This window comes from Parasteatoda tepidariorum, chromosome 10, assembly GCF_043381705.1.
Source record: "Parasteatoda tepidariorum isolate YZ-2023 chromosome 10, CAS_Ptep_4.0, whole genome shotgun sequence".
Lineage (NCBI taxonomy): Eukaryota > Metazoa > Arthropoda > Arachnida > Araneae > Theridiidae > Parasteatoda > Parasteatoda tepidariorum.
This window is the reverse complement of record NC_092213.1, coordinates 1,868,521-1,886,205: the sequence shown is the minus strand read 5'-3', so window position 1 is coordinate 1,886,205 and position 17,685 is coordinate 1,868,521. Positions and strand designations below refer to the sequence as shown.

The following is a 17,685-nucleotide window of genomic DNA, read 5'->3' as shown; positions in this document are numbered from 1 at the left end:
AATAACAATTTAATAGTAAAATTTGATTATTTACAATGTTAACATTCATTTTAGTAGAATGGGTAGACTCGCCCCATACGAGAGATTTGTCAGCAGTTCTATAAAAATATACAGTAACAGCGTAACTGTTAATATTTTCTAAAATCGATTTCACAGCTTTAAAGAGGGATAAATAGCGATTCCGAAACACCTATTAAAAGCCTTTTTTCTTTAATATTTACAAAAGTTTGACCACTTGAAAGTTGACAAACTGAAAAAATGAGTAGACTCGCCCCGGTTTACGGTATATATAAATATAGAATATTTATTATATCAGGTATTATATTATAATAATTCGACCAAATTATTAGATTATATACATTTGTATATTCTAAACGTTTAAATTACAAAAAGTGAATAATGAAAACTGTTTTATATCTACATTATTCAAAGTAATGTTTAATTTCGGAGAAGGTTTTGTCCCCCGAACCCTCCCCATAACTGCTGTTCTTTGTACACAGTCTCAACCAAGTCGATCCATCTTGGGGAGGGAATCTTTGGCCAAAAGGACTTTATTACATCATCGATGCATTATTGATTGACGAACAGCTGATTTTATTTTATTTTAACCGTCGTTGAACAGCCGACCCAATTTTATGAATTTACAACTACTAATGTTCAATTCCATAGCCTTGTCATTTTGAACCCAATCCTGAAGACAAGGGAACTCCTGGATCGAGTATTGGGAGAAGTTTTGCCATCGTGGAGGACTTTTTGATGGAGCTAACCAGCATTTGCGTTTCATGGAGAGGAAGACCACGAGAACCTCCCATGGATAGCCTAACGGCAAGGGGACTCTAACCCATGATCCGTCTACTACTGAAGATATTTCACGTCAGCACTGTGGTCGGTGCAAGCCGGATGCGGAATTCATATCGACTGGGATTCGAACCCGGTTCACCTCATTGGAAGACGAACGCTCTATCCTCTGAGCCATCGCGGCTCAGCTGATTTAATTTGTTAGATTTCGAAGAATTTTACAATATCATCTTCTTTAAAAATTTTGGAAAGCCCATGTATTGTGTCTTTATTTACATGAACCCCTTCCAACGTTTAAAAGTTCCCGGAGCATCCCTAACGGGGGCTAGATCAGGTGAGATCTTGATTTTTAAAGATTAGTCAAAACTGAAAGCATTATTTTCGAGCTGAATAACTTTTCTTTTAGTAAATTGAACTTACAATAAGTGTTTTTATGAATTTAATGAAAAGAAAGGACTAAATAAAGAATTTAAATCGGCGAAAATTCCTCCAGATAATTTGGTGAAGGGCTATAAGAAAGAACGTATCGCAATTATATATACAATCATGTTTAGCCATAAAATATTATTTATGTATTAAAATATTAGCATTCTAAAATTATTACTGATTTCGAAGCTGGAAAATGTACATGGGTGGTTGGGTACGAAGACCGACTGATTCCTACTTACACATCTGCTTCTCGAGTTAATTCTAGTTTTCGGTTCATCGCCAAGTACGAATCCTATACTATAACCCATATTACATTAGTGTAGCTCTAACGTAAAGTTTTTTTCTTCTTAAAATCTAACAAAATTTGAGAAATACTTACCTGCACCATTTACTTGGGTTCAAAGGAAAATGCGTGCACTGAAAGAAAAGAAAGACTCAGTTCAATTATTGCATGATATCTTTTGCAATATTTTTTTTATATAAAAACGTTTTTTTGAACGATTTTTATTTAATAAATTAAACAATTTGAATTTATTCGGTACAAGGATTTTACATGTATAATAGCAACAACAACAAAAAATGTTATTGTTAGATTATAGAGTTATTTTTATAAAATAGAAATAACTCTATAATCTAAAAATATATTTTGAGGTGATACACCGGATGATTTAGCACAGCGGTTAGAAACTTGGAGATTAAAGGAATTGAGAATTGCACAGCCACCCACGGCAAGAAATAGGCCGCTGTTATGAATTGGCTGTTCATGCGCATTTGAAAACGGTACTGTTAGCAGAGTATGCACAGTAGTTAGTTAACTCATAAAAGGAAACTTGTATATTTTAAATATTTCTTTATTGCATATAGTACCATCTCGATACAGCAAACAACTGAAAATAATTACTTGGAATACAGCTTAACAAAATATAGTACATCATCACCAGACACAACAACATAATGCAGTGTTTCCCAAAGTGTGGTACGCGTACCCCCCAGGGGTACGGGAACAGTTTAGCTCGTTCTTATACGAAATATCTTGCAACAAAGGAACATTTCAAAAAATTTTATTTAAAAGCAAAGCTAGCCATGAAAAGTTACTTTTATGTATTTTTCTATTGGCTATTTTTTGCAGTTAATAATTAGTGGTGTCAACAGAAAGTAGTGATTTTTAACTTAAGTGCAATTTTTTTTTATAGTAAAAAATACATTCATTTTTTTATTAGTGGTACACAGCGTTACGAAAAGTTTAGAAAGGGTACACAAAAGTCATAAGTTTGGGAAACACTACATAGTGATTGACATCTGCTTTCAACAATGCGTGTCTTATTGTCTTGTCCCTCGTGTCCCTTAGAATTCGAACTAGCTATTAAGTATTTCGAGAACGAATACTCGCGGTGGAACAACGGCCAAGAGTCTATTCCCCGCGTCGAATTCTTAAAAGGTCTACCATCACTTACCAGCATAATAACACCTGCTCTGCAACTCTTCGTGGTACGAGGGAGTAGCACCAAATTTGGTGGCAAACGCAGACAGCTCATCTGGATCGAGCTCACATTAGAGATTTTAAGAAAGAAAAAAAAATTTTTTTTCGAAGTCTAAAATGTACAGTGCTCACTAAATTATAAGTCCAAAGCCAGATTCGAAGGTTGTCTTTAGACGTGCCAAGGAAAACCAATCAGTTACTTTTGAAAGTGCTAACTCTTGATTTAATATGGAAAGCGATTCAGAGATCGAATCTGCACCAGAGGATTTTAACGATTCATTTGAGGAATCGCAACGAGAATGGGTTAAGGAAGCAGCAGTGCTAAACGAAGAGTTTAGGAGATTTACCACGGAGCATGTGGGTAAGAAATTTACAACACAAAGTATTTTAACAATAACCAAAATCGCTTCGAGATAGCACAACATCGTGTAACGGCAGACCGAGGTGCTGTCCTACACTAAAAGCCTGCAAATAGAAGCACAAAGTGCGTTGAATGAGATAATCAATACGAAAATAAAGAAAGCGAGTAAGACATTCTCGGAGGCAGTAAAGACTACTACTACTTCAACTGCTAAAAGAGATCACGTTGTTTTCGTGAAGCCGAAAAAACCAAGTTCGTCTGACGAGACTGAACGATTCGTTAAAGAGCATATTAAGCCCGAGGAGCTCAGAGTGGGAGTGAAAAAGTTCAGAAAAATAAGAGATGTAGGCTTGATGATCCAACTGGAGTCCAAAAGTGATGCAGGGTTAAGTCCCCCTATTTGTCTTGCATAATTGCCCTTAATGATATGCACGAATGACGTTAAAAGAAAATATCTGTTGCCAACACACGACCGAAACTTAATTCTGTTAATTTTAAGTGTTCAGAGGAGTAACAAACCACTCCAACAGGTACATTTACTAATCCAATATTTTTTTGTGCTTAATTTTGCGTTTTTTTTTTTAATTATTTATTGTTAAAAATTGCAATTAAACAGTTCAAGGTTTAGCTTTTACATCACAGTGGCGACTCACTTGAAAAATTTCCGAATTAAGTAAGTAATTATAAATCTGCTAATTTGAAAGCATGTTTTGACAATAATTATTAGAAAACTTAAATTTTATTTAAGTTAATTTAGATAAATAAAATCGCATGCGCATGAACCATTAGCCCCATAATAGAAAAGCGTCTCCTTAAATGAAATTTCTAGCCATTAAGTATTATAGAAACTGGTGTATTGAATCACCCTGTGTTCTAAATGATTCGTTTTTACACTGTGGTCATTTTTTCTTTGAATGAACTGTGTAAAAACCAGTTGCTTCAAAATGCAGATTGCTTTGCTCTATCACTAATCTTTAAAATTGAAACACTCTGTTTCATGAGTGCCGCAGTGGACTGATCGTTAAGACACGGTTCCCATCTGATCACCGAAGTCAAGCATCACTGACTGCGGTCAGTGTGCGGGTGGGTGACCACTTGGATTAGTCTGCGTAGGGACCGAGGGTGTGCTGCATGGGTACTCGTTAAACTGTTCTACCGTAAAGTGCTCGACTTCGCGTGCAGGTCGTCGGGCTACCGAAGNCGTTTGGACTACTAAGGGATATTTATGGTAACCCATGCTGAGGCCTGTTCTTTCTAGGAGGTGTTGCGCCAATAGCCCATTGTGCAGCTCTAGTGCGACGTAAATGAACTACTACTACTGTTTCATGAATATAAGATTACATAAATAATAAATATTAGAAAATAAATATTAGAATAATATTTAATAAAACATCACTTTTTTCCAGTAAATACCCATCACAAAACTAACAGAAAAAAGTAACTTTAATTTCGGTTATCTTTCACGACCTTCCTGTGGAAATTTTAGCTCGTTGGTACTTTTGTTTGTTTGGCGGGATGCCGGCTATCCCAGGATTTTGGTTTGTTTCTACTTTTTAGAGTCCGTCGAGTAGATCTTCTCATTTTGAATCAATATTAACTATTAGAAACAAGTCGTGGTGGCCCAAGGGAGTTGGTAAATTGCCTCCTCAATCTCAGGTATGGCTGTGGCCGATACGCACTCCGGCTCATAGTGAAACATCCTCAGTAGAAGACGGATCATGGGTTAGAGTCCCCTGACCTCCGAGCTAACCGTGGTAGGTTTTATTTCATATAACGCAAAATGCAGATTAGTTCCATCAAAAAGTCTTCCACGAATTCAACAAAACTTGATCCAGGAGTTCCCTTGTCTTCTGGATTGGGTTCGAAATTACAAGGCTACGTAGATGAACAATTGGTAATCGTAAACTAAAAATTGAGTAGGTTGTTCAACTACGATAATAAAATAAAATTGTTATTAAAAGTGACTCACTTAGTATTTTCTGTTACTATGATGATCGGAATCAGTACAAATTCAGAGACCTCCTCAGACACAAAAGCTTTAAATAAAGTGATTTTTTTTTCCTCACTCATTAGCTTAGAAGAAAGAAAATTCATGTATCCGATAAAAAAAAAATTCAATTCAACTCTTCCTAACTTTTTCAGTTATTTATAATTAAAAGAAAATGATACATTTTGCTTATTATTATCATTTTAACATTCACATTTTGAATGAAAATCCGTTAGACTGAAATAATGAAGTACGTCATAAAGTAACTTGAATCGAACTTCTTAAAATATTTCACAGCTATTAAAAACTCCAACCGACGAAAACGAGTCCAATTATATTTTCATAATGCGAGTCCCTTTGTCAAAACAGAAGGAATCTTAATGATAAAATGGTATGACATATGTTGTCCAATAGGATTGGATCCAGCGGTTCCCAATTTTTTAGGACACCGCAAACATGTAAATAAAATTTATTAGACGAAAGTCTGCCAATTATGTGAAAAATCCTCTCTTCTAATAATAGGTTTTATGTCAAATAGTTTAAATCTCAGGCCTGGAATGATATCTATAGTCTAGTTCTGAATTTGCTTTTGGTCCATATATTATGAATAAAATAATGCTGAATTAAGGTTTTCGAAAAAAAGAACTCTTATAAACATTGGGAATCAGAGGAGCATAATTCGTTATTCTCGAATTGGGTTGTTTTTATTTCGAATTGAAAAGTTCGACAAGAAATACTGATGCATTTCTTTTTTTAAATAAATTTTATCATTTCTTTTCTGACATTTGACTTAAATAATTTCATTAAAGTAACAAAACTGTCAAAGAAAATAGGGTTCATAGTTTTGATATAAATATAATTACGAGTTTCAAAAATCATTACTGATTTTAAAAATTTTTTTAAATTCTCGGAACCCTTTGGATTCCGCGAAACACCGTTTGGAAACCGCTGATAACTTCGTAGCTGCTTTTTAGTTTCGACAGTTTTTTTACCGATGGTTTGCCCATCATCAGAAATAATATAAAAATAACTTACCCAAATTGGATTATCCTTCACATAATTCACTTCGTATGAACGAGAACTAAAATAAAAATTATTTTTAGTACAATTAAAGAGATATATTATTTAGCAAAGAAATTGTGATTGTGAAAAAAATAACACAACTTTATAAGAAAGTCGAGAATGAGTCGCTTGATATTAAAAGGGCATCTATAAAATAAAAAAATGCTTGCTCTCACAGAGCAACTGGGTGTTCTGTTATGACTATCCTTAATGTATATTTTTTTAGAATCTTTATCAGAAACGATGTAAAATAACGTTTAAAGTCACATAGAAATTTTTAAGCAGAGAAAAATAATAACGTTATCGAAATCAAATTACTCTTTATAGAAGAAAGCGGGTCTGAAAATATGAAAAGTTTGATTTGGCGTCAGGCAATCCAATTAGCTCTGATGCTTTCAGTTCCACCTTCCTCATTTGATTCGATAGATTTTGATAGCGTTTTTGTTTATTTCTCGCTTGAATATAATGACCCCTAATGTACCATGCTTAAACTGAGAAAGAACAAACACTCTAAATAACTTATGATCTAACGAAGGGATATTCACATACTAGGATTTAATCTTGAAGGTTCGAAGGCTGAACTAGAAATGTCCCAATTAATTAGTGATGATATTTTAAGCTACGAAGTCTGACAACAAAAAGTGTGCCTTCTTTAAAGAAAAATAAACATCCTTTTTTTCCCGACGGATTTGGATTCCTGACCTTTAAAATAGTAAGGGTAGTCATTATCTGAAAAATTTGAACCTGATATTTCAGCCGAACAGCAGTTTGTTGTCCCTTAATGTTAATTTCACTTTTTGAGTATTTCGCTCTATCTTGGAAACTTTTTAAGCAGAATAAATTTTTTTGCATAGAATTATAAAATTTGTTTGTCCAAAAATAATTCCTTGTAAAAAATAATTTTTAATCATTATTTTATTTAATAATAGTCGGAAGCAAATGACTAATGACAAATTTTACATCAGTTTAAATTATGTAATTTTAAATGACAAAACACAAATATTGAAAGAAATTCGTCGAATGGGAGTTTTAAAAATACGACTTTCTAAAAATTGGATAACTCAGAAACTTTTCGATCCAATCTTGTATTTTGTCATTAAAAATTAAATGCTTTAAAAGGATGTAAAAATTTGTGATTCAAAAATGTTTCGACTATTATTTAATAAAACAGTAAATAATTATTAAACATTTTTTCAAACAATTCAACGAATGTTATAATTGTATGCAGAATTTTTTTTAATTCGCTTACACATGTTCTCGAGGCATAACGAATCATGTAAAAAGTTTAATTGTGCCAAAATTTATAAGTTTTGTTTTTTGTGTTGAAAATATAAATGACGAGTCAGTTTATACTTCACAATAAAATCTGCAATAAGATGCATAAAAAAAAGATAATTATCTTAAAAAACAAAAATTAGAATGAATCACGTTCTAAATTGTTCTTAATGACTTTTGTTACTTATTAATGACAGTTAGGCAAACTTCCTCTTTGTTTCAGAAAAATATCTTATTGTAAAAAATGCGCATCATTTAAAGTTTGTGCAAAATATTCTTCGCCACGGTGATGATGAACTAAAACTAAAATTTTTAAGCAAATTGAATTTTCATAAAATTTTTATTGTACTGAAGATGTTCTAATATGACTCATTAAATATCTTAAGTTATTTCTATGTAGTGGTGGATCAAGTTCTTTTATTTCTAATTCCTTAAAATACTTATACATAAAGTCTGTTACCACTAGAATATATATTATCTGAAATTCCTTGGTAGTTGGATGGTGTGAAAATAGTGTTAAACATGAATTGAAAATGTTAAAGATTTCAGAAGTGTAAAAAATGCTTACAAACATGGGTTGTTGCAAGTTTCGGAGCAATTGCTCTCGATGCCAAACGGGATTCTTTCATTTTCTGAAAATAAACTAGTTTTAAATACTAGAAAAATAATTGCGATTTCACATTCTTATCAATAAATTTTAAAATTTGCAGAGGTTTTAGGAACCGGCAATAAATTACGACCGAAAAAGAAAGCTTTTGAACACCCTATGTCTGAAAATAAAGCCATGAGCTTGTAACTTGTATCGAATACTTAGGTTTTCATAGGCAATAACATCGGAAAATTTTGTAAATTTAGCTTAAATGTAAACATTTTTATGTACAATTTTTTTTTCCTTACGTTTTCTGTAAAAATACTCAGTAAAATTTTTAGAATTAATTGCGAAATATTTTAAAATTTGAAAAGAAATCGTTAAGAATTGCGCACGATAGTTCTTTCCTACTTCGCATGTGCGAAAAATATTTAAAATTTTTCATAATTTTGTTGCGAATCGTACCTGAGCAATACATTTTTAAGGAAAGCTCTGAATAAGGATTTTTGCACAAATATCACTTCGTATCATAAATCAAATTTTAATAACAAATAATGGCACAATAAGTTTTATAGCACAAAATAACATTCACGGAAAACCCCTTACCATTCAAGGACTGTTTTCAAATTTTACGAAAACTACTTAGAAAATTGCAAGAAGTTTTTTTTAAATTTTCCAGATATTCAAATTGGTCTTTTTTTTCGTAAGTTACTATTTACGATTTAAACCAAAGTAAATAATAAAATATTACTATATATTTTTATTTTAAAATATGTAGTAAATATTAAAATATTTTATTAATTAATTATAAAAGTAAATATTTTCCACGCACGCATAGCAGGTAAGGACTATTTTAAATGTGCAATGTTTAGCGAATATTTTTCAAATGATATTAATTATATTGTTAAATATCGAAATTAATCTATATTGTAAAATACAGGTATTTTTTGACAATGCATCGAGATAATAAAATTCTGCACTCGTCAGTTAAAGGGACTAATATATATATATATTTTTTTTTTGTCAACAATGCGGAAAAGCTGTCATGAACACAAATGATCTCCATAATTGATACGTACCTATGAATATTTTCAATCTATGTGTATAGTTTTACACGGTAGACAAAAAAAAATCCTCATTTCTTTTTCACGTTGTCAACAAAAAATTGGAATATCAATCGAGTGAGCAATCATAAACGTGAACGCATTGTTTTGCATTTTTGTTTTGATTATGCTTCTGAATTATGGCAATAATAATTTAGAGCTATGTTTTAATTTTAACACAGAACTTTTCCATGGAGGTGGTCTTGCGTTAAGCGTAAGTATTAATATATTTAAAAAAAAATTCTAATATTTTGTAAATTTTTACAAAATTATTTAAATTTTGACATCACTTAATCCCTCTCTTTGCTATTTTTGACATTAACTCAAGAGCGAGCTTATGTAATAAATAACTCATCTCGAGTAAGATAAATAAATTTTCCTTCAACAATGGATACATAGTCAANTTTTTGTAATTTCCGGTAAGTTGGACAGCTGTCATCTGTTACTAAAATAGCTATAACTAAAGTTCTGCTTGACGTGCACTCAAAAACAAAACAGTTTTTAAAACTAGAAAAATTGGGCATTATTATAAAGCAATAAAATAAAAAAGTGATTTTTTGTGAAAATCCTCTTTTTTAAGGTAGTCGGATACCTTAAAGCAAAAATATTTATAAAATTAATTTTAATTAAAATTGTTTGAAAGTTGCTGCAACTTAAATAATAAAATTTACAATAACTAATAAAGTTTGCAATTTGAAATAATTAAATTATTGCATAAATTAAGTTTGCAATCAACGAATTGGAAAGACATCAGCCTTAGTTGCATGTTATTTCGAATCTATGTATAAACATTATTTTGTCTTAAAATATATGCTTACCATCTTCACAGAGTCGTTCGTTGTGTGAAAAAGTGACGCTATATGGGATGCATTGATTGCGTTTCAGTAAGTATTGAATGATGCAGTAATCGGTGCACTCCTAAAAATAAATGAAACAAACATGAAATATGCAGTCATCGATACAATTGAAATATATGGGTTAAAATTGTTAAAAAAAAATCTATAGATATATGAGAACCGTGCAAAAATTTTATTTTTTGTGGCAAATCCTTTATCAAAAGTACTATGCATCTCTCCGCCATAATGTGTTACATACTTTAAAATTTATGACATTTTTGGGGTAAAGATCTCTAGAGCATAACGATGAAATTTATTTCAATATTTATGGAAAAATTTTACTGGAACTTAACTTCTAAAAATATTTGAAACTTTTGTTAGCGTTTTAACAAAGTTAAATACTTATGGTAACTAAAATATTAAAAATGAGCACCTTTGATTGCATACACTGTCAATATGTACAGGGCATATGAAATAAAATTTTCAAAACTGAGTTTAAAAAGTTTATACAAAATTTAAAAATAACAGATATTGACATGTTCCATAAACTTGCAATGGATTGCCATTATGTGGGGCCGATGAAAGGAAAAATTCGGCAAAAAGTCGATGCTATGAATGGCAGCCATCGTTTCGAGATGAGTAACGTTAGTTTTGTGAGAGGGGGAGATTTCCGTATCGTGATCTGTGGCAACTTTCGGGCAGCGACGAACTAATAAATACATCACAGAAAAGAACCCATTCGAAAGGTTTAACACGTAGCCACCCCCGAGCAAATATCTACATGTTTTTTCTTTTTAAAAAAATTGCCAGTTTAAAATCTATTTGGGATCTTGGCGATTGTAGTTGGCCGCGATAGTTCCCCTGATAGGAAGAAGGAGGCTATTGTATATACATTATCAAAACCTATAGAGCTCTTTAAAGGAGAAAGGAATGGTTGGAAATGGTAGCTATCGGTAGGAAAGAACCCTACAGAAATATATGGTTCTTGAATTTGACAACAGTATGATATGGTTATCAGACTGAATGAAGACACCTCATTAAGGTTGCGGCAAATTTTAACGATATTTGCTTAAGGTGACGATATTATGGCTCAAAGTTGAACCAATTTGTCTGAGAACATATTTAATTGAAAAAGCTCGTAGTAAATAAAATAAATTTCAAGGTAGTAAATATTAATAATAAAGACTTACTGATACAGACTATAGCGATAAATTTGGACTTACCTGGGCCGTGAGAGGACCATGTCCTCCGTTTTCCTTCCACGTTTTTAGGTAATCAGTACAATTTGTATCATAAGGCGGAGGCATCAATCGGTTCTCAGTCTGTAAAATGAATAACATTCTTAATTGAACTCTGAAGCCAGCTTCATAAAACTTAAATTCTTTGTTTCAAATCAATTTTAAGGCACATCCGTCTGCACGACGAAAATGCGCCATTTCACAGTCAGCAATGATGTCATTTTACGGACATCACCTGCAACCAAATGACTGCGGAATGGGCTATCAGTACTTGACCAAAAAGCCAACCTCCAAAACTCATGCAATTTCTGTAGCCTAAAAATCCTAAACTAACTTGCATTAAGTTAATAGGATGCATCAGTCCTTACTCTTCGAAACTCCAATTTTCCAAAACTATCAATGTGTCTCTATAAGGGTCGCCAAGCCTCCAAAATTATCCCCAAGACGACAAAAATGTCGCTAAGTCAAGTTTTTCTTAAGAAATACATGAGATATTATCTCCAAATGACGTAAAATTACGCGAATTTCGTGCAAATTTTCTAGTTAAACTGTTTATTTAGGGTTCGTCTGAGACATTTAGCTTCATATAAAAAAGGAATATTTACAAAATTAGACACATACTTATAATTTTGTAACAATGCAAAACAGCTCATCATTACAGGGTTCTCATGTGGAACAATTGAGGAAGTTCTAATCTTTGCATTCATTGTAGCCAGTTACCAACTTCTACGGATTCTTTGTAGTAAGAACTGTTTTAATGGTGAAAATTCCTCTTTTTAATAAAGTTTCAATTATAAATCACCAGCTTCAAATGACGAATATACTTATCAAGCAATTCAAATTTTTCATATAATCTTACCTGAGGTTAAAGGCACATATGTTTATGAATCATTTGTTGGTTGAATACAGTGATATGCCGACTCTCCGGAATTTACCATAAAAAATTTTTACATTTAATGTGGTAGCAAAATTTTTGTATTCATGCTTCATTCCTGTTTTAATAAATTTGATTTAATATACTTTTAACTACATTTTTAAACATACACAAAGAGGACCAGCTATGTTTGGTAAGTGATCTAAGTGCCTGCCTACAATATCACTTCAATAATTATTTCACTACCACTGGAAATAAAGGTTTTTGGAAGAGCGTAAACGTTTGAATACCCAAATGGGTCGCGGGACAATGAATTGGTAACTTGAGTGTTATGAACGACTCAGAAACGATAGTGGTATTACCAGGACGACTGGGTCATCACTGTAACAGAGTCACAGACAAGGTAGTTGCCGGACTATATCTATCGCTTATATAACCTTTCCTTTGTCATTTTTCTTTTCAATCTCGTGTAAATAGTTGGATATATTTTCTCGATTATTTTCTATTTTATGACATCTGCGTAAATACTAATATTACTTCATTTTAATCTCAATTATGCGTAATTTCATCATACGACTCATGACTTACTTCCCACATGACACTCTCCCACTTCCCGATGTCCGATTCTTGATAGCTCTCAACCCTGAACACACATTACTCATTAATTGTGGTGATTCTCGAGTAGTTAAAAAAGTGATAATCCATTTTGCAACGGAATAAATATCTATGGCGGTTGTAATCCGAAGTTTCAATGTAGCGATATTTGTGCTCATATCGTTACATGGGTAAGTTTCTAAACCAATAGGTATTCATCGTGGATTGCTTTATAACGCGATTGAAATTGTTTCTAAAATTATGATTACTCGAAATACCGACTACAATTGTAATTCAAGCGATGATCCTCATTGCATTTTAAGACAGTATATCCCGAAATGTTTTCTCGTCATTTTAACACGGGTATTATCATCTCGCTGCAAGTATTATTTTGATAGGCTGACATACCACGTCAGTTATTTGTGCTATGTACTTGGTTCCAGCTATGAGTCTGTATCCCCTGAAAAAGGGATTTTCTTCCTTCTTTCTGTCGTGAATAGACACGTAGATTGACGGAGTGACTGCGTAATCAGAATACTCATCGGGTTCTACTTGAATTTCTATCACCGTAGCTGTAAAAATAGAAACAGTCTCTGTGATAAACAAGTAAAGCAAAATGTATAAACACTGAGGAAAAAAAAAAATTTTTTTTCGAAGAAAACGAAACAAAATAATTAAAACTAAATTTTTTATTTTATTGATCTTTAGAGACCGATAGTATATGTTATTTTAGTATTGGCTTTAAACAGCCAACCCAATCTCAATGATCTATAGAAATTTATGAAGTGGTATCGAATTTACTTTTGAATCTAACATAATGTTTCAGTTTTTACTATTCCGACTCAAGGCGTATTAGAAATTTACATAACATTTTCCCTGTCATTCTTCGGCTCGTCAAATTCGTGACAGGATCTTCAAATAAAGTAGTACTATGTGAAGCTATAGCGGTGAATTTATCTGAGCAAAGTTTGATCAGTTATGCCTCATTTCTCCAAAAAAAAAAATTAATAATAATAAATCAGTTTTTAAATATGGAGGGGGGAAATGAACCTTTAGAATACAGCAAGCCAGACAATCCTACTCTTTTTGGAAATCTTTGTAAATTGAAGAAAATATAATGAAAATATCACACACAGAAACGTTGGATGTTTGGTTGAATAGGGTGTGGGGGGTGGGTCTTGAAGCGCAACTATTTTTCAATTCCTACTATTACTTCTCACTCTCCCTATAGTATATTTATATACAGTCGACTCGTGTTATAACGACCCTGTGATAGAACGACCAACATGATATAACGACCCTGTGAAGGAGTCCCAATTCACATCCATAAAAGATAACGTTATTTTACTCTTGCTATAACGACCGTAAAAAAGGTCAACTCCTAATATAACGACCCTCTCTGAATTTGAACACCGCTCTTTTCTAACTTCCTATTGGAAAGTGGGGTTGAATGGTTGACCTTGAACAAGCACACATATGTTAAGTCCTCTTAACATGTAACTTCAACAAATTAATGCACATCAAAAAATTAATGTCTTCGTCTAATGAAGCCTCGTTTATGTTCCTCGGTTTACTCTTCTTTATAATACTGCAGATTATGTACAAAAAAAAAAATTCGTTATATATACCGCAAATTATGTACATCAAAAAATTAATTCATTAGAAACTAGATTTTTTTTTGTCATACTATGTTTTTTAATCTGTACTTTAAAATAAAATTCTTAATTGTTAACAGTTGTAATTCAATTGTTAAAATGTCATTATGTTTTATTAATGTATGCATCCTATCCTTTTTTGGTTTATAACATGTATACCACAAATAGTATATGCATGCATTATGACGTTTAAAACCATTATGTGACCGATTTTCAAAGGAAATTTGTTCATTTTGATATAGCGACCATTTGATATAACGACCAGATTGGGGCAGTCCCGATGGGGTCGTTATAACGCGAGTCAACTGTATTTTGTTTAAATTTTCAATCGTTCGTAAAATACTTTTTATTCATCCACTCAAATACATTTTTTTAAACTTGCATGACGCATGATGTTAATACAGTTTTTTGCGAATATAAATTCATTCATTAAATGTAATTAATTAGTTTTAGGGGGGAGAAAAAAATTTCTCTTATATACGATATTTAGCAGGATATAAATTTAGGAATAAATACCGTCAGTGGCGAAGCGCTGTAGATCGTTGGAAAAAATGAATTTATTTAATTTAATTAATCTATTAATATTTGAAAAAACTGTATATACATATTTATATTAATTGTAATTATTCAATAAAAAGTAACTAAAGTAAAAATTTTTATCTGTTGACCTAAGTAGGAATTGAATTAAAAAAAAAAAAATTATGTATTACTTGGTACACGGTGAATTTATTTTTAGATCGTTTCGTTCTAACAAAACAAGCGAAGAGCTGTACAGTAAAAGTTACAAAAATAAACTTCTGTTTATTTATTAATTTTTTTCTAAAACGCTACGCAATTACAAAAGTTAAATTTTTGATTAGAGTTGAAATCTTTTAGGATATTCAAACCATCAAAAAAGTATATCAGACTAAATTCTTTCTAAAGTTTTAGACAAAAGAAAAAATAAATAATAATGTTTATTTTTTTCCATTTTACCTTTGTTCCGCATAATTTACTTGTTTAAACAGCAGAAAAACATGTTCATTGCTGTGTAGGCTAGTCATTTTAACTCGTTGTAAACATGCAATTTTTTATATCTTCAATATTAGCGTGTTGATAAAGACATGTCGTCATAGCGGTTAAACTCGTTATATTGAGCTTCTACAGTAGATTTTTTTATTTTTATGTATAAGCCATTTTTTGCGGCTGGACATTAATTGGGAAAACGGAAATATTTTTATTGAATGCCGGGCGGGCATTTCATACGGAGCAAGCACTTACACTCAGTTCTTCCCATTTGCACGGACTTCTCATCAGGCTTACCTACCGCTGAGTTAATCGTGTAGCAAAAGGTAGCTCCATAATCTTGATTCAAATTCGATATAGTTGGAACTTCATGGTAAGGCTCTCTAAAAATAAAAAAAGATTGTAAGATTCGTGTCAACAAAGTTCATTCCAGAAATGCGGAATTTGATCCCAAAAATTTAATTAAATGAAATGAATGAAAAATTGTAATTTTTTAATGCGAGGATTTCAATGAAGAATCGACACAGTTTTAATCTCAAGATTCGAATCAGGTGTTGGCAAATATTGTAAAAATAGAGTTGAAATTTCCATCCAAATATTCGAACCTGAGATAGACACGGTTTGCTTGTACCAGAGCTGTGAAGTTGGAATGTTATGAGGGCCAAAGGATTCGAATCAGAAATAGGAATGGTGATATGAAGTTGAAGTTCTAATCGCAAGATTTGAATGAAAAATAAAAATAATGAACTTGCAATGCAAAAAAATACAGAAGAACTTACATAATTTTCTAACTTTTATCATACATTACGTAAAGAATTCTCCATGCAATTCGATAAGTTTATCTTTTCCTTAGAAAAATAGAGTCCTGAGAGCGAAACACATTTAATATTTAAAAAATTCCAGCATATCTTTTGCAACATTTTTATTTCTGTGGGAGAAGTTTCCTGGTGGCAATGAATCAAAGAGTTGAACTTATTCTAACAACTGAGCACTTTTGATCTTTTTTCCGATTCATCTTGAGACATTGTGGTGAAAAGCATTTCTGCAATCGGATTACCATTAGACTGATTATTTTGCATTTTACACATACTATTTAAATTATTTATAATTCATGGTGGTCTGTTTTTTTTCTCCGGACAAAACTTAAAATAAAGAATTACTAATTAAAGCATAACCGCAAGAGAAAACTTCTGTATTTATGGTCAAAACCAAGTAGAGAAATCAGAACATGAATATCACTGACGGAGATTAATAAAAACTTACTTGCAAGGCTGATCCCCGGAATCTAAACGCTGCACGCAGGAAATAATGATGCTTGTACTGTGTCCCAACTCCTTTGCTATCTTCCATATGTTTCTGCTCTTCAACGCTTTCTCGCCCACCCGGGGCTTACAAATCTACAACAACAATAATGAAGTGCCTTTAAGTACGTCGTTTAGAGGAAGATGAATTGTATACAACTATGGCTAAATATACTTATCTTGACGCAAAAACACTTTTCCTGGAGCACTCTTTCTTAGCTCCTTTTTTTCCCTCTCCTGAGCCACCCTCATCATTTCTTTGCATTCATCTTTAATTTTCATTGTGAAACCGAAAATTCATAGATAAATGCAATTTATTCCCACGAAGACTCGAAATCAACTTCTTCTTCTTCTTTTTCTTTTCTTCTTTTTTTTTGTAATTTAGAAAGTAAATATTGATAAAGAAATAAACTCTCATTCGAGGAGTGTTATTGAGGAAAATTGAAGAGCCATCGTGATAAAATAATAATAATATGTCATATTCTTTATGTCACTTTGAATTCGGCTCTGAAGACAAGTATTAAGATTCTCAGTGACTTGTCGGAGAAAAGTTTTGGGCAGTTAAGCAGTATCTTTCCGTTACAAGCAGGAGCAAACCCTAAACATTTTCTCACCTTTTCTGACGACAACAGGACTCAAACTTTCGATTTAACGACCATTGAGAAAAGTTTTTGTACGCCGTATGGTTTTATGCTAACTAAACCTTTTTCATTTTTAGGTGCACATACTTCTGTCACATTTTGTTAAGTACGAATGCAATTATTTGCTATTCTCAAGAAAAGAGTAGTGAAGAGGTAACTAGTCGGTTAGTGTGAACAATAATATTATAATATAAAATAAAAAGATATAATATAAAAAGATAATTATTTTTTTAAAAATTACGTCTGGTATTTTTGATTAAGCTTTTTTTTTATGTTGAAGGAAGGCCTAAGATAATCAGGGTAGTCACATTCTGATAAAATTTTTATAAAGTGTTAGAAAAAAATCGATTCTATAAAGTGACTGCGACGAGATTCGACAATGTTTGAACAAACTGAGCAAGCCCGCTCCCCACCAGGTCCAAAAATATAAATGATTTATGAACAAAATCCAATTATG

At 32.0% G+C, this 17,685-nt stretch overlaps 1 protein-coding gene across 2 annotated transcripts in view; it reads right to left on the bottom strand.

Moving 5' to 3' along the window:
* The window catches only part of LOC107456880 (acid-sensing ion channel 1A), a 37,492-nt gene that overhangs the window by 7,856 nt on the left and 11,951 nt on the right, over positions 1-17,685 (bottom strand). For both annotated transcript variants that reach the window (XM_043047284.2, XM_071186166.1), the window contains exons 5-12: positions 16,550-16,683; positions 15,542-15,669; positions 13,035-13,198; positions 11,144-11,242; positions 9,903-10,002; positions 7,961-8,024; positions 6,091-6,136; positions 1,607-1,644 (exon numbers count right to left, since the gene is read on the bottom strand). In XM_043047284.2, the coding sequence (XP_042903218.2) occupies positions 1,607-1,644; positions 6,091-6,136; positions 7,961-8,024; positions 9,903-10,002; positions 11,144-11,242; positions 13,035-13,198; positions 15,542-15,669; positions 16,550-16,683 (773 nt within the window). The remainder of the gene's footprint in view (positions 1-1,606; positions 1,645-6,090; positions 6,137-7,960; positions 8,025-9,902; positions 10,003-11,143; positions 11,243-13,034; positions 13,199-15,541; positions 15,670-16,549; positions 16,684-17,685) is intronic.